At 47.6% G+C, this 15539-nt stretch overlaps 2 protein-coding genes and 1 non-coding gene across 3 annotated transcripts in view; 2 read left to right on the top strand and 1 right to left on the bottom strand.

Moving 5' to 3' along the window:
• The first annotated feature begins 943 nt into the window (after window positions 1-943).
• On the top strand, window positions 944-3837 carry MLNR (motilin receptor). Its single transcript, XM_036457689.2, has 2 exons — window positions 944-1987; window positions 2643-3837. Exons 1-2 carry the CDS (start codon window positions 1105-1107, stop codon window positions 3029-3031), a joined length of 1272 nt encoding a protein of 423 aa, XP_036313582.1. The 5' UTR covers window positions 944-1104; the 3' UTR covers window positions 3032-3837.
• Window positions 3838-4228: 391 nt separating this feature from the next.
• Window positions 4229-4360, bottom strand: LOC118731028. The gene has a single exon (XR_004991731.1). It is a non-coding gene; the product is annotated as a small nucleolar RNA SNORA72 (small nucleolar RNA).
• A 3909-nt stretch (window positions 4361-8269) lies between these two features.
• The window catches only part of CDADC1 (cytidine and dCMP deaminase domain containing 1), a 68483-nt gene continuing 61213 nt past the window's right edge, over window positions 8270-15539 (top strand). The window contains exon 1 of the mRNA XM_036457685.2: window positions 8270-8274. The gene's annotated coding sequence lies outside the window, so the exon portion shown is untranslated. The remainder of the gene's footprint in view (window positions 8275-15539) is intronic.

Here is a 15539-nt window from a genome sequence, read left to right as displayed (position 1 = left end):
GGGGGAAAGATCTGTAATACTTTCCACAATACATATAAATAAATAAAGACCACATGAATTAACTCAGTTTGAGTCTTACCCTCCAGAATTTTAGTTCCTTTTAGTGTTGGCAAATACTCAACTTTTTACGTTTATGAAGTATTCTATACACAGGAACAATATAGCATGTTTTAGTACTCAAATATACACGCAAATACTTTTTTAAAATATATTTTACTGATTTTGTACAGAGAGGAAGGGAGAAAGTTAGAGTTAGAAACATCGATGAGCGAGAGTCATCGATCAGCTGCCTCTTGCACACCCCCTACTGGGGATATGCCCGCAACCAAGGCACATGCCCTTGACCGGAATCGAACCCGGGACCCTTCAGTCCCCAAGCCAACGCTCTATCCATGGAGCCAAACCGGTCTTGACTATACACGCAAATACTTAAGCCTTGCTCTTTACGATGATAGACATGGGCATGCCCATAGGTTTCAGAGTTGTAAGAGATGGTTGAAATTATTTGGTCAGCTCGCCCACCGTCACTGGAGAATTTGCAGAGGAGAACTGGGCTGAAGGAGGCTGGGGCTGATCCAGGAGCGCTCGGTTGTAGAGCCAGAACTAACACCTGGAGGAACTCTAGGTTCTGGTCTAAGCTCCTCTCATACCGGAGTACCGTGGCAGCCTCCTGAACATGAGGAAGCAGCCCCACAGACATCCCCCAAGGTGCCCGCTGGACGGGACCAACAGAAGCGCCGCTCCGCCGACGCAGGAGCCAACCTCACGGGGCTCAGAAAGGCGCCCTGAGACGAGGCGGGGCCGGTGCTCTCGGCCGCCCCCCGCCTCCCAGTTGGCGGAGGGGGAAGCCGCCTGGAAACCCGCCGGCCTGGGCGAGGGTGCGGAGTGGGCAGTGGCCGGAGGCGGAGCCTGCGCGCTACCCTCGGGGGCGCCTCCACGGGGACCCGCAGGCTGCACGCGGGGCTCGGGCAGTGCCGCCGGGGCTGGCGGGCGGGCAGGGGCCGCGCGGGCCGCCAGAGGAAGCGCTTCTTCGCCAGCGGAGCCCGGCGCTTGGCTCCCGGCCCACTGGGGGCGAGGCGGCGCCGAGGAACCCCGCGGCCCGCCATGGGCAGCCCCGGGAACCGCAGCCTCGGCGCGGAGGGCGCGGGGCCGCCGCCCTGGGCCGCGCTGCCTCCCTGCAACGAGCACCGCTGCTCGCCCTTCCCGCTGGGGGCGCTGGTGCCGGTGACCGCCGTGTGCCTGGGCCTGTTCGCCGTCGGGGTGAGCGGCAACGTGGTGACGGTGCTGCTCATCGGGCGCTCCCGGGACAGGCGCACCACCACCAACATGTACCTGGGCAGCATGGCCGTGTCCGACCTGCTCATCCTGCTGGGGCTGCCGCTGGACCTGTACCGCCTGTGGCGCTCGCGGCCCTGGGTGTTCGGGCCGCTGCTGTGCCGCCTGTCGCTGTACCTGGGCGAGGGCTGCACCTACGCCTCGCTGCTGCACGCCGCGGCGCTCAGCGCCGAGCGCTACCTGGCCGTGTGCCGCCCGCTGCGCGCCCGCGTGCTCGCCACCCGCGCCCGCGCCCGCGCGCTCATCGCCGCGCTCTGGGCCGTGGCGCTGCTCTCCGCCGCGCCCTTCCTCTTCGTGGTGGGCGTCCAGCAGGACCCGCCGCCGGGCCGCAACGCCACGGGCCCCGCGCCGCCGCCCGCGGCCCCTGCCCGCGGGGCCCCCCCGGAGCCGGCTCTGCCCCCGGCGCAGTCCCCGCCGTCGGGGCGCGAGGCGGCCGCGCTGTTCAGCCGCGAGTGCCGGCCGAGCCCCTCGCAGCTGGGCGCGCTGCGCGTCATGCTGTGGGTCACCACCGCCTACTTCTTCCTGCCGCTCCTGTGCCTCTGCGTCCTCCACGGACTCATCGGGCGCGAGCTGCGGCGGAGCCGGCGGCCGCTGCGGGGCCCCGCGGCCTCCGGGCGAGCCCGGGGCCACCGGCAGACCGTCCGCGTCCTGCGTAAGTGGCGCCGCGTCCGTGCCACCCGCGCCACCCGCCAGGTCCCCGGCCCCGCGCCCCCGCCGGCTGTGTCCCCGGGGCCCCGAGGCTGGGAGACCCGGGGCCTGTGCACAGCCACGTCTCAGAGCCGCCGGGAGCGGGGAGCGGGCTGAGCTGAGAGCAGTGATTGGGGCGCTTAGAGTCCCTGTTAGAGGCCGCAGATGTGGATTCTCACAGCATCCTTGAGAATACAGGGTAGATCACGTTAAGCTAAAATGTCTTTACTTAATGCTAAGTTTTCCGCAAGGTTAAAGTGAACCATGCCCATAACCATACATGCATACATACATACTTACATGCATACATGCATGCATGACCCATTGCAGAATTCTTTTCACCAGAAAGCAGAGACCATGTCGCGGAGTGGCCGTGTGGAAGGAAGCCTGTCAGCTCGTTCATAGAATGTGCTCCTTCTGCTTTAGTACGTCCAGCCTTGGTAGCACATGTATTAGCCAAATCTGCAACTTTAAGGCAAATGTAGGTGGGCCGGGGATTTGGTTAGGTCCAGGTTTTATCTGATTGTTTGCTGTTACTTATTACCCCCGCTGGTTTCTTGGGACCCTTGTTTGTTTTTAAACGCCTTCGCTCACTCTGGTGCCTGTGTCTTGTTTTGCAGTGGTGGTGGTTCTGTCCTTTATCGTTTGCTGGTTGCCCTTCCACATTGGCAGAATCATTTACATAAATACGAAAGATTCCCAGACCATGTACTTTTCTCAATACTTTAACATCGTTGCGCTGCAACTCTTCTATCTGAGTGCGTCCATTAACCCGATCCTCTACAACCTAATTTCAAAGAAGTACAGAGCAGCGGCCTGGAAGCTGCTTCGGGGGAGACGGCCTGCGCAGAGAGGATTCTGCAGAAGCAGAAACACGGAGGGCACCGCGGGAGGAGACCCGGCTGGCCGCACGGAGACCAGCGCTAGCCTGCGGACGCCTGCCACCAGCATGGCCAAGCAAGGCGCCTCCTGCCCCAGTGCTCGGACGGCAGAGAAGACAGGTCTGTAGGACACTAAGGACTGAAAGGGGAATAGACGCTGTTAGGAAGATTTAGAGCGGTGCACATTTTGTAAGTTGGCCAGTAACTTCGTTAGCATAATTTTTTTTTCAATCAAGATATAAAAAGTAAGTGTGTTGATCTTTCTAGTTTTCCTTTCATGTACCTCCTCAGAGACATTCATTTTAGCCTCATGCAGTCCCAGTCGGGAAATGTGCTCTATGGAGGTTTGACACGTCTTCATTCTCCTAGTCTTTGGAAATATGATTGTTCCTTTTACAGTTAGTTCATAAGGTACAGAGAGATGCTGCAATAAAAATGGTTGTCTTTGAGATCAAAGGTGTATTGTGTTTCTATGTTTTGTAGATAAATGTTACAATGCATACACAAGGAACCCAGGATAATGACAGTAGTGATTCAAGAAATTATTTAATGCCTATTTATGGCAGCAAAATTTTTTAGAAGCAAGTGAAAGGAATTCTGGGCTGAGTTCAATGTTCAGAGCCCCGCTTCTCTCCTGGCTCAGACTAAATCATAAAGTTTAGGCACAATACCTTCCAGCAGAACTACTGAGCATAAGCAACTGTGTTGCAACCTACTTCTCCAGCCAGGAGGTAGCAAACCCAGGCAGGAAGCCTGAGGGCAGGAAGCTGCAGCAGGACATCCGGTAAAGACCTTTAATGCGCCTTATTTGCCTCAGGTTGGTGGCTAAGTGTTGTCATGATTACTGCTTTAATAGAGATGAAACTGAGTCTTAGATTTCCCAAATAGGAACTGATGGGTCCTGAGAGTTCCAGTCTTTCAGATCTTTTATTTTTAAAAATAAAACAATAGCTGAAACCGGTTTGGCTCAGCGGTAGAGCGTCGGTCTGCGGACTGAAAGGTCCCAGGTTCGATTCCGGTCAGGGGCATGTACATTGGTTGCGGGCACATCCCCCGTAGGGGGTGTGCAGGAGGCAGCTGGTCGATGTTTCTCTCTCATCGACGTTTCTAGCTCTCCTTCTTCCTTCCTCTCTGTGGAAAATCAATAAAATATGTTAAAAAAATAAAACAATAATAATTTTACAACTCATTTAACAGCAGCTGGTAATCCTGAAATTAGCAGTGGTTATCTATTGTGCTAGCGGTACTGTCATTCCCTGAGGTCGATCAAAGTCACCTGAAGTCACACATTTCCCACTTAACATGCCTCATACAAATCAGACTTGATTTATCACCAGCATTGATAAAGCCAGACCCAGGGAAAGAACGAGGTCTGGGGACACGTGCCTGGTCTTAATATAGTGAATGTTTAGCCTGCCCTGGTTATTACAAAGTCAGAACAGGGAGATCATTCGAAACCTTTGAGATCTTTACCCACTCCCACCCGAAGAAGCTGCTCTTCGTGAAAAACACAAGTCAGTAGATGTAGTCAGGGTTGAAGGAGAATGTGTTGAACATTCTGACCAACAACTCTGTACCTTTGTTTTATTTTTCAGTTTAAAACATAAGCCTGTTTCCAGAGGTCCTCATTCACAGTGCGGTCTGTGTGAACGGTGCCCCCTGGAGGTGGGAAGGCACAACTTGCTGGGTAGTGAACTACAACCCAGTGAATCCGTAAACAAGGGTCACTCAACATGCCCACCAAGTTCTGCTTTGTCACTTGATTAGCCAAGGACAGTGCCGCCTCCAAGTCCCCTTAGCTAGTGGAAGAAGCAGACAGCAGCAGTCCCTAGACTCTGTTCTGCAGGTTTCTGAGGATTATTTGAAAAGTCTACTCACAGAGTTCCTGACTGGGCAGTCAAAAGTGGCTTCTTCCTTGTGGAAGGTCATGGGTAAGAACTTCACTGATGCCCAGTTGGCATGGCTCAGTAGTTGAATGCCGGCCGATGAACCAGGAGGTCAGGGTTCGATTCCCTGCCAGGGGCATGCCGGTGTTGCAGGATCCATCCCCAGTTGGGGCGTGAGGTGACAGCTGATAATGATTCTCGTCATTGATGTTTCTGTCTCTCTCTCTCTCCCTCTCTCTCTGAAATCAATAAAAAATATATTTTTTAAAAAGACCCTTACTGATATTTTATAATAGTTTAGGTATAGAAGAAAAGACCTCTCCTTGGAGCTTTCTTGTTAAGATTCTAGAAAAGGATTTACATCAGAGTGTCTGCAGGTTGGGCATGGTGCAGGATCCTTCGCTTAGGGCCCCTGAGTGGAGTCCCTGCACCCATCCCTCTAGCCCAGGGATCAGCACACTCATTAGTCAACAGAGCCAAATATCAACAGTACAATGATTGAAATTTCTTTTGAGAGCCAAATGTTTTAAACTTCTTCTAACGCCACTTCTTCAAAATAGACTCACCCAGGCCGTGGTGTTTTGTGGAAGAGCCACACTCAAGGGGACAAAGAGCCGCATGTGGCTCGCGGGCCGCAGTTTGCCGACCACGGCTCCAGCTGATCACTGTGCTGTTGTTTTCAAAACGCTGGTCTCACCCATTAGTCGATTGTGAAATCAGTGGAGTGGGTCACATTGTTCTTCAATGGGAAGGAATGGGCAAGAATAGAATTGGTAAATAGGCTCATCCCACATAGTAAGGGTAATTGTTGTATTGTGAAACTTTTGTCCAATTTTATGTTGGTTGGTGTCTTCCTGGTTCACAAAATAAAATTTTTCCTACTGTGGGTCATGGTAACGAATATTAGAAAAATTTATCTAAAATCTAAAACTGTTCTTACCCCCCGCTGAGAGTGTCCTTCTCCTGGACTTACAGGAGGGGCGTCCTGGGAGGTCCGGCATGGGTGAGGCGGGGGCACTGGAGGGGGACAGCAGGGTGCGGCTTTTCGACGTGGACCTTCCTCCTCCCGGGCCGTATCACGGAGACTCGCCTATACCCAGACAGAACCCTGAACTGGGGTCCCTAAGGGATCGCTTTGAGCCTCCTCTCCTTTCTGCAGGCCACACCATTTGTTTTGGGTGAAGAATGGACCTTGGAGAAAGGTTTTTGTTTCATTCATTCAGTTGGCAAATATTTACCAAACAACTGCTAAGCGCTAGATGTGTACTATAATAGTATGACAAAACACACTGGGAAAATTAACTCATGGTGTCCAAATCAACCTTTTAATGCATTTTTTTATTTGAAGTATGTGATTGTGTCTTCTTGACTAACCACAGACTCATCCCACACCTCCAGTGTCTGTCCATTGGTGTGCTTATATGCATGCATACAAGTCCTTTGGTTTATCTCTCTTCCCCTCACCCCCAGCACTCCCCAGCCTTCTCCCTGTAATTTGACAGTCTGTTCGGTGCTTTACTGCCTCTGTATCTATCTTTTTGTTCATCAGGTTATAATGTTCTTTATTTTCCATAAATGAGTGAAATCATGTGGTATTTTTCTTTCACCGACTGGCTTATTTCACTGAACATAATGACACTGCCACTTTCAACACCTCCCCTCGCCGAGACCTCTCGCAATGTTGCAGCCTCGGAGCAGCGAGGGTCCTTTCCCCGTCCTTAATCCCACCCGGGCACTCCCACCACGGCAGTGCCAGGGCCAGTGTGTCACCTCTTTCCTCTCACTTTTGCAGTGAGTGTGCAAGTTCCAAAGGTGTTCTAAGAAATTCTACTACTTGTGATGATAGGGAGATAAACAAATTTTTAAAACAAATATGTGCTAATTTCAAGGTTATGTCTTAATTTTGCTATAATAATACCTGTTCATAGCTAGAACATAAATAGAGCCAAATGTGATCTTTCTTTGCTTCTGGCTTACTTCCACAATAATTCATTACTTTGTCCGTATAGTGAACATCAGCTCCCTTCTCTCTGGATTTCTTGAATTCTCTAGAGCAGCAATTTTCAACTGGTGTGCAGCAAGGGCTTGCACTGTTTAGTCAGGGTCATTGATCTCTTTTCCCTTAGAATTGTCAAATTAAAAAATGACAACAGCCGAAACCGGTTTGGCTTAGTGGTAGAGTGTCGGTCTGCGGACTGAAGGGTCCCAGGTTCGATTCTGGTCAAGGGCATGTACCTTGGTTGCGGGCACATCCCCAGTGGGGGGTGTGCAGGAGGCAGCTGGTCGATGTTTCTCTCTCATCGGCGTTTCTAGCTCTCTATATCTCTCCATTCCTCTCTGTAAAAAAATCAATAAAATGTCAGCCAACACAATAGCTATCTGGTGTAGACGAATCAAAATTATACCTATTTTTTGTCAGATCAGCAAAAATATCTTTTGGCGTGCCTCAGAATTAGTTTGTGTGTGCCATGAGATGAACAAAGTTGCTCTAGAACGTGCATAAGAATCACCTGGGGGTGGGTTAAAACACAGATTGCTGGGCTCCCCATGCCAGACTGCTCTCTGACATGTCTGTCCCATAAGCTGGACCCGACCCAGAATGGAGGTTGCTTTCTGCAAGGCGCCCCTAGAGTCTGCCTGATGGTAACTCTTGTTCATTCTGACATAAGCCTCCCTCCCTGCCTTCTGCTACGTGCTGGTTCCTGGAACAGGTGGTTGTCCTGACCTGGTCAAACATGTGACTAATTTCTGTATCTGGTTGCATTCACGTACGTGTTCCCGTGGCTATCCACCCCTTTACCTTATGTAATTCCCCTGCCAAGTAGCGAGGGGATCCATTTTGTGGTGCAGTCACCTCAGACACACCTCGTATGTAAGTTTCCCTCAATAAGCTCTACTAGTTACCAGACTGAACTGGCCAGCCTCTTTCTTCAGCCTTTCCCTGCTCTCCACTTCCAGAGGTAGCTTTTCAGTCTCAGGGTTTTCGTTGGGTCTTGCTGTATGAACACCCACCCCCTGAGTTTCTGATTCAGAGCCTGAGTTGGGGCCCTAGAATGTGCATTTCTCTCCGGTGACCAGTGCTGCTGATGGGGATGACCCTCAGAACCCCTGCTGTAGATTGTTGCTACAGAAAATGAGATCCACAGACCAGTGGCATTAGCATCACTCGGGATCTTGTTAAATTGCATACTTTTCAGGTCTCACCCCCATCCTTCGGAATCAGAATCTGCATTTTAACAAGGTCCTCAGGTGATTCCAATGCACATTAATATTTGAGTCATTAATCTGGAGACTAGATCAGTGCCATCAGAATCTCTGGGGGTTTGACCCAGACATATTTTTTAAAAGCTCCCCAGTCTCTCATTCTCATCCCACTCAACTCGTCCTTCCCACCCCTTTCCTCTGTTTACCCCAGGATAAGTAAAGAGATACAAAAAGAGTAAACAGATTCTAAATGTGGGTTTGGGTGGTGGATTTGTGTGGAAGTCACTTATGTTCTAGCAGAAACTCATGACTGTGATCCAATAACGACTCCCTGGCTCTTTAGCCCTTCAGACCTCGTGATCTCTACCTGTGGGAGCAGCCAAGCCACTGCCAATGCTGACTGAGGCCCTTCTCTCTGCAGGCCAGGCTGAGTCCCGTCATCTCTGAGTGCTCATTTCAACAACTAGGCCTCCACCACTGGGCCCGCTCTTCAAAACACGTTTAACTTGTTTAACCTGATTTGGTTCCTTGACCTCTTCCTCATCCTCCAGGACAGACCTACTCAGCTCTTCAGGGCCCTCATGGGTCTTGGTTCCCTGATTCTTTGACCACATGGTCCCTGTGGCCTGTGGGTGGCTCTGGAGCATTCCACCTGCTGCCCAGACTCCTGCCTCGCGCTGGTTGCTGAGATCAGCCAGAGTTGCTTTTCAGGCGGACGGACTGGTCTCCAGGTTCCAGTGAAGGGCTGCCTCCTGAGTCTTGGCTCTGATAAGCCACAACAATAGCTTGTTTGTCCCCCGAAAGTCATCTCGGATCTCTAGCCTTTCAATACCGAGTCCCTAAAACTCAGAGGCTGATTGGATATGAGAGAAGAGGAAGCTGTAACTCCAGTATTTTAAGCCTATGTAGCTAGGAGGACATTTGTGCTATTTGAAAGAAATAGGCTGTCAGAGGTAGCGATGATTAGCGAGGGGTGATAATGAATTCCGTTTTGATTTCTCTGTTTCCAATGAAGCCATTCATTTGTTGTTGGATTTTCCACAAACTCCTGGAAATAGGTCCCAACAGTAAATTATTTTAAGAAATGCTGCAATGGCCAAAATCGGTTTGGCTCAGTGGTAGAGCGTCGGTCTGCGGACTGAAAGGTCCCAGGTTCGATTCTGGTCAGGGTCATGTACGTTGGTTGCGGGCACATCCCCAGTAGGGGGTGTGTAAGAGGCAGCTGGTAGATGTTTCTCTCTCATCGATGTTTCTATCTCTCTATCTCTCTTCCTTCCTCTTTGTAAAAAATCAATGAAATATATTAAAAAAAAAAAAAAGAAAGAAAAATGCTGCAATGCCATGTAAACTCCTTTTGACCCATAGAGCTTGTTTTCTTTGCTTTCATATATTAACATTCAAAGAAAGAAGGGAAGGAGAGAGAGAGAGAGAGAGAGAGAGAGAGAGAGAGAGAGAGAGAGAGAGAGAGAGAGGGAAGGGAGAGGAAAGAAAGAAGAAGGAAGGAAGGAAGGAAGGAAGGAAGGAAGGAAGGAAGGAAGGAAGGAAGGGCATATATAAATATTCCACAGAACATTCCAGTTTGAAATACTAGAGGGAAGCAACAGCTTAGAAGTGATAGTTTAAACCAGTGATTCTCAAATTTTATCTTGCATCTGAAACAACTAAAGGGCTTCTTAAAATACAGACTGATGAGCCCAACCCAGAAGACCTGATTCTATATGTCTGGGTTGGAGTATGAGAATGAATTTACATTTCTGTAGAGTTTCCAGGCAATGGTGCTTCTGCTGGTCCAGGACCACACTTTAAGAACCACACTCTTGCCCTAGCTGGTTTGGCTCAGTGGATACAGCATTGGCCTGCAGACTGAAGGGTCCAGGGTTCAATTCCAGTCAAGGACACATGCCTGGGTTTCGGACTCGATCCCCAGTAGGGGGTGTGCGGGAGGCAATCAATGATTCTCTCTCATTGATGTTTCTATCTCTCTCTCCCTCTCCTTTTCTCTCTGAAATCATTACATATATTTTTTAAAATTTTATTTTATTTATTTTTTAATATCATACTTTGTCCTGACCATGTGGCTCAGTTGGTAGGAGCATGGTCCCATAACTGGGGAAAGTAGAAACTAAATAAAAATGAGGGTAAGTAAAATAAGGTTGTACCAAGGAGAAAATAAGGACTTGAAAATCATGCCCTGGTGTCTGGTTAGGGACATGATTCACAGGAGACAGGAAAATTTGTGAGTAGCCTAATTTGACATTTTGTAAGGTAGAAAATCTTGTTGTTCAATGGTGGGGCAAAGGTATCCTTGCTTTTGTGACATATGACAGATCAAATGGCCCACAAGGCCTAAAATATTTCCTATGTGGCCTTTCCAGAAAAAGTTGGTCAACCCTGAGCTAAATAAAACTCTGCTACCTGCTTCTTAACTAGCATAAAAAATTTGCTTTTTAACATCAGTTACATGATAGATGATGTAATCTAAAAGATAATTAGGATAATGCTGCACTCAAATCTAAAAGAGTACTTGGTGAAAGCAGTTCTCCAGAGGGCTAAAATACTACTGGAGAATACGATCGACTCCAGATTTTTAGGGGATAGACCCAGGAACCCAGGTTTTAACATAGTCTCTGGGTGGATCTTATGCTTGGGCAAGTTTGAGAGCCACTGGATTCCTCTGGTCCAGCTGAGTGTTCTGTACAGACCCTTGACTATGTAGGTCTGAAGTGGAGTCCAAGACTGCATTTCTAGCAAGCCCCTGAGTGATGTTGATGTTGGCCCGAGGGCCTTCGTTTCCTTACCTGTAAAATGGAAACGATAAAAATCTGTATCACAAGATTGGTGTGAGTATTAACTTATATCCTACTCCTACCCCTTTCAATCTGTATCTGTTTGAGCAAGTTACTAAATGTCATAGTTCCCATAAGCAGAGATAATGATAATAATACCCACTTCATAAGGTTGCTGAAAGACATTAATGAAATAACATATGTAAAGTAGCTAGCACAGAGCCTAGAACATAGTAAATGCTCAATAATGTAAGATACTATTATTACTATTATTACGTTACATAAAGTATCTGATTCATCAGTGATAGTTCTCTCTCTCTTCCCTCTCTCCTCTCATTCCTACTCCTTCTTCTAGTCCCTTCTGTTGCTTTCAAACATGACTAATTACAGACCCTCTTCAGGAATGCTGATTCAGAAACACCCAACCCAGTCCAGAGGACACCACACAAATGAGGATTCAGAAGGAGCTTGGGCAGAGACTGTGGTGTCCAGACCCATCTGCCCGCCCTCTTTGGGTGGCCTCGAGCAGAGCACCTCAGGACAACACAGGAAGTGGGCTGGCCAATCCTTCCCACTTTGTGGAGCACAGAGTTCCCAAGGTTCCTGGATATTCTTACTTTGTAGCACATTAATCTGTGTGGCACCACGTTTACTTTTCTGAGGGCCCCATTACTTTCTGACGATGCCCCTGGCACTACTGCATTTGGGACAATAAATGGAAAACCTGAGGAGCCATTTGTCTTTGTCAGCACTGCCCTCCATAACAAGGCGAATGTTCCATGAAGGGTATCTGGGTTTCGTCTCAGGCTTCTCTTTGCTTCCTCGGGGTGTAAATGCTGCCAGGAACTGCCTTCTGAGAATTGTTTAGGAAATCTTAATTTTTGGATTGAGGATGATGCTAATGGTTATAGCTTTGCCCAACATGACCAAATTAGGGTTAATCCTGCCCACAGGGGTGCACTGGCCACCATTAGTCCATGTTTTTCCTATGGCCACCTTATCTCTAGGAGTGCAGAAGACACGATCACTGGTCATGGTGTACCTTCCACATAGAAGAGCAGACTTGACAATGTGTTGTACGTTTTCATCTACAAGGCAGGGTCAACAAATCCAGTATAGATACCTTATCTGTATGATCAGTTCCATGGGACCTTAACTTGTTTTGTTGTAAGAAGATTCTGTCCAAATAAATACACTTACTAGGACAATATTCCCAACCAACAGGACCTAGATAAAACAGTGAAGATTCGGGTTACTTGTAGAGAACAAGCAAATGAAATACAAAGTAAAGAGGGATAATAATTAATGATATTGAGCACCTATTCTTTGCCACATTCTGTGCTTTTTGGGATCATTGAATTTAAAACAAATCAGGAAAACTATATTTCTCCTTCCTCTCCTTTTTCTTCCCTTTCCTTAGAGAAAAAAGAAGATGTGGGTCCGGAAAGCCAAGGAGGTAACTGGTATGCTAGGAAGATTAGTCAGGTACATCAGGTAAATGGGGGAGGGGTAAGAAAAAAGTATATTAAGAATAATAGGAGTTGGATTTCTTGCTGTTGGAGAAGACATTTACCAAAATAGCAAGGGGGAAAGCTACAAATAATCCTGATGTGCTGGACTGAAATTGAAGACATCAATGTGAACTCTTTTAGAGAGATAGCCATTGAGAGAGATACACACATGATTGTAGTTAATATGTATATGTAGAGAAACGTATATCTATATTCTTCCATTTTTTATTTTTTATTTAGTGTCCTATAGTTTTCCAAATACAGGTGTTTTACCTCTTTGGGTAAGTTTATTCCTAAGCAATTTTTTTTTTGTAGCAATGGTAAATGGAATTGTTTGTTTAGTTTCTCTTCCTGAGAATTCATAATTGGTGTATTAAAATGCCATCAATTTCTGGATGTTGATTTTGTATTCCCGCAACCTTGCCAAATTCATTTATTAAGTCTAGTAGTTTCCAGGTCTATCCACGCTGTCTCAAAGGGTAAGAGGTTCTTTATTACTGCATGTAGTATTCCATTGTGTAAGTGTACCACTACTTTTTTATCCATTCATCTGCTAATGGGCACTTGGACTGTTTCCACATCTTAGCTATTGTAAAATTCGCTGTTATGAACATAGGGATGCATGTATTCTTTCTGACTGGTGTTTCGGGTTTCTCAGGATATGTTCCTAAAAGTAGAATCACTAGATCAAATGAGAATTCCATTTATAATTTTTTGAGAAACTCCATACTATTTTCTACAGTGGCTGCACCAGTCTGCATTCCCACCAGAAGTGTACTGGGGTTCCCTTTTCTCCACATTCTTGTCAACACTTGCCCCTCGTTGGTTTGTTGATGATAGCCATTTGGACAAGTATGAGGTGACGCCTAGTTGACATTTTAATTGGCATCATGTGGCTGCTGCTCCTCGGGCAGGGGTGGGCTGCTCCTTGGACCAGGGCGGGCTGCTTATGCGGCTGCTGCTCCTCGGACAGGTGCGCGCTGCTCACGTGTCTGCTGCTTACGTGGTCACAGTGCCCTGGGCAATCTCCAGGGGTCCTCTGCCCTTCTCCAGTGCGAATTCTCTCACCAGCTGTGCCTACTTCGCCAATTTGGGGTGAATGTTATTTGAATTAGTTGCTGATTCTATCTGCTCCAGAACAAGGCTTGGGACACATCTGTCTATTCCGCCACCATTTTGTCTCCCTCTAAGGCACACATGTCAAACACAAGGCCCGCGGGCCAAATCCGGCCCGCCAGGCCTTGCAATGTGGCCCGCACCGCGCTGTCATCACTGCACTCTGCTGCGTTCCATCACAATGACGCGCGGTGACATAGGAGGCTTGTGATCTCGCCGGCCACCTCGCTGGCAGCCGTACTTGCTATCTATTACGCATGCGCATAGATAACAAGTCACGCGAGATTCAGGAGGCATGACCTATAGTCCAGCATCCGATGTGGTTGTGTGGGTGGCAGAGCAGAGGAGACAGTGAGTGTGCGGGCATAAAAAATACACAGCAAAAGCTGCCAGTTCCTGGCATAAAGTGCAGGCATAAAAATCGCAACAGAATCTGCTATCTGTACCCAGCCAGGCATTTATTGACTGACTTTTTTTTTCTCCACTCCATCTGCCAAATCAAGCTATCCCTGTGCAGTTTTCAACTTTTTCCTTCTAACGCAGATTTCCAATAAACTACATCTTTTACTGCCAATATTGATCCCAAAATGTCCAGGAAAAGAAAAGTTGACGGTGAAGGCAGACAATTTAATGACAAATGGGAAAATGAATACATGTTTGTGCTTAGAGAGGGCAAACCAGTGTGTATATTGTGTTATGAGACAGTGTCGGTGATGAAAGAGTACAATATACGTCGTCATTTTGACACCAAACATAATGTTAAGTATGGCAAATATACTTTGGAAGAAAAGCATAAAATTGTTAAAGAACTAAAAGGCAAACTACAATCACAGCAGCAAATGTTTACAAAGGCTACAGCGAAAAATGATGCTGCAGTGAAAGCAAGCTTTATAGTGGCTGAAGAAATTGCCCATACTTCAAGGTGTTTTTCAGAGGGTGCCTTTTTGAAGCAATGCATGCTAAGAGTGTGTGAGCAAGTATGCCCAGACCAGATACAGAGTTTTCAAAATGTCAGTTTGTCAAGAAACACCATTGCAGATAGAGTTCAAGAACTCTCAGGAAATCTATCATCACAGCTGGCCGAACAGGCATGCAGTTATCTCGCTTTTTCACTTGCTATCGATGAAAGCACAGACAACACTGATACAGCGCAGCTGTCCATCTTTATACGTGCTACGAAGACCGACCTCTCTGTCACTGAGGAACTTTTGGATGTAGCTGCCATGCATGGGACGACGACTGGTAGAGATATATCTGAGGCTGTGGAGAAATCTATAAATAATTTTAAATTACCCTGGGAAAAGTTGGTGGGGCTAACTACCGATGGCGCACCTTCAATGTGCGGAGAAAAGAAAGGCTTGGTTGGACTAATGAAGGAAAGAATGCAAAAAAGTCACTGCCACACACCCTTGATTACTTATCATTGCATTATCCACCAAGAGGCTATGTGTGGAAAAGTTCTGGACATGAATGACATAATGACCACAGTCATTAAAACTATTAACTTTATACGGGCACGTGGCCTGAATCATCGCCAGTTCCAGCAGTTTTTACAGGAGGTGGGTGCAGAGCATGGAGACGTGCCATACCACACAGAAGTAAGATGGCTGAGCAAGAGCGCAGTCCTCAAAAGATTTTTTGAGCTCAGAGAACAAATTGCTCTTTTCATGGAAAGTAAAGGAAAGCCCTTGCCTGAACTGTCGGATCCCGCCTGGCTATGTGATTTTGCTATGATGTGTGACATATGCGAGCATCTCACCCAACTGAATTTGAAGCTGCAGGGACGCAAACAAGTCATCACGAAGATGTCTGACATGATCACAGCATTCCAGCGTAAACTTCAACTATGGAAGTCCCAACTGGAACAGGACAATCTTGCCCACTTTCCCGTTTGTTTGAGTATCTCAACCACTATTTCTGGTACTTTTCCTTGCAGTCGGCTGGCTACCAAAGTTAGCCGTTTACTAAGTGAATTTGAGCGGCACTTCTCTGACTTTAGAACACAGCACTCAGGCTTTGACATCTTTGCCAATCCTTTTACAGTTGATGTCAACAATGTGCCCCATCACCTTCAGATGGAGATAATCGAGCTTCAGTCTGACAGTGGCCTGAAATCAAGGTTTCAGGATGTTG

This window comes from Pipistrellus kuhlii, unplaced genomic scaffold (genome assembly GCF_014108245.1).
Source record: "Pipistrellus kuhlii isolate mPipKuh1 unplaced genomic scaffold, mPipKuh1.p scaffold_m20_p_3, whole genome shotgun sequence".
NCBI lineage: Eukaryota > Metazoa > Chordata > Mammalia > Chiroptera > Vespertilionidae > Pipistrellus > Pipistrellus kuhlii.
Note: the sequence above shows the minus strand (reverse complement) of the source record. Positions and strands in the feature narration are given on the sequence as shown.

Excerpts from the sequence above, each read along its gene's own strand:
- MLNR (XM_036457689.2), top strand. The coding sequence starts at position 1,105 with ATGGGCAGCCCCGGGAACCGCAGCCTCGGCGCGGAGGGCGCGGGGCCG. Across the intron at positions 1,988-2,642 it reads GCAGACCGTCCGCGTCCTGC|TGGTGGTGGTTCTGTCCTTT; the intron begins GTAAGTGGCGCC and ends CTTGTTTTGCAG.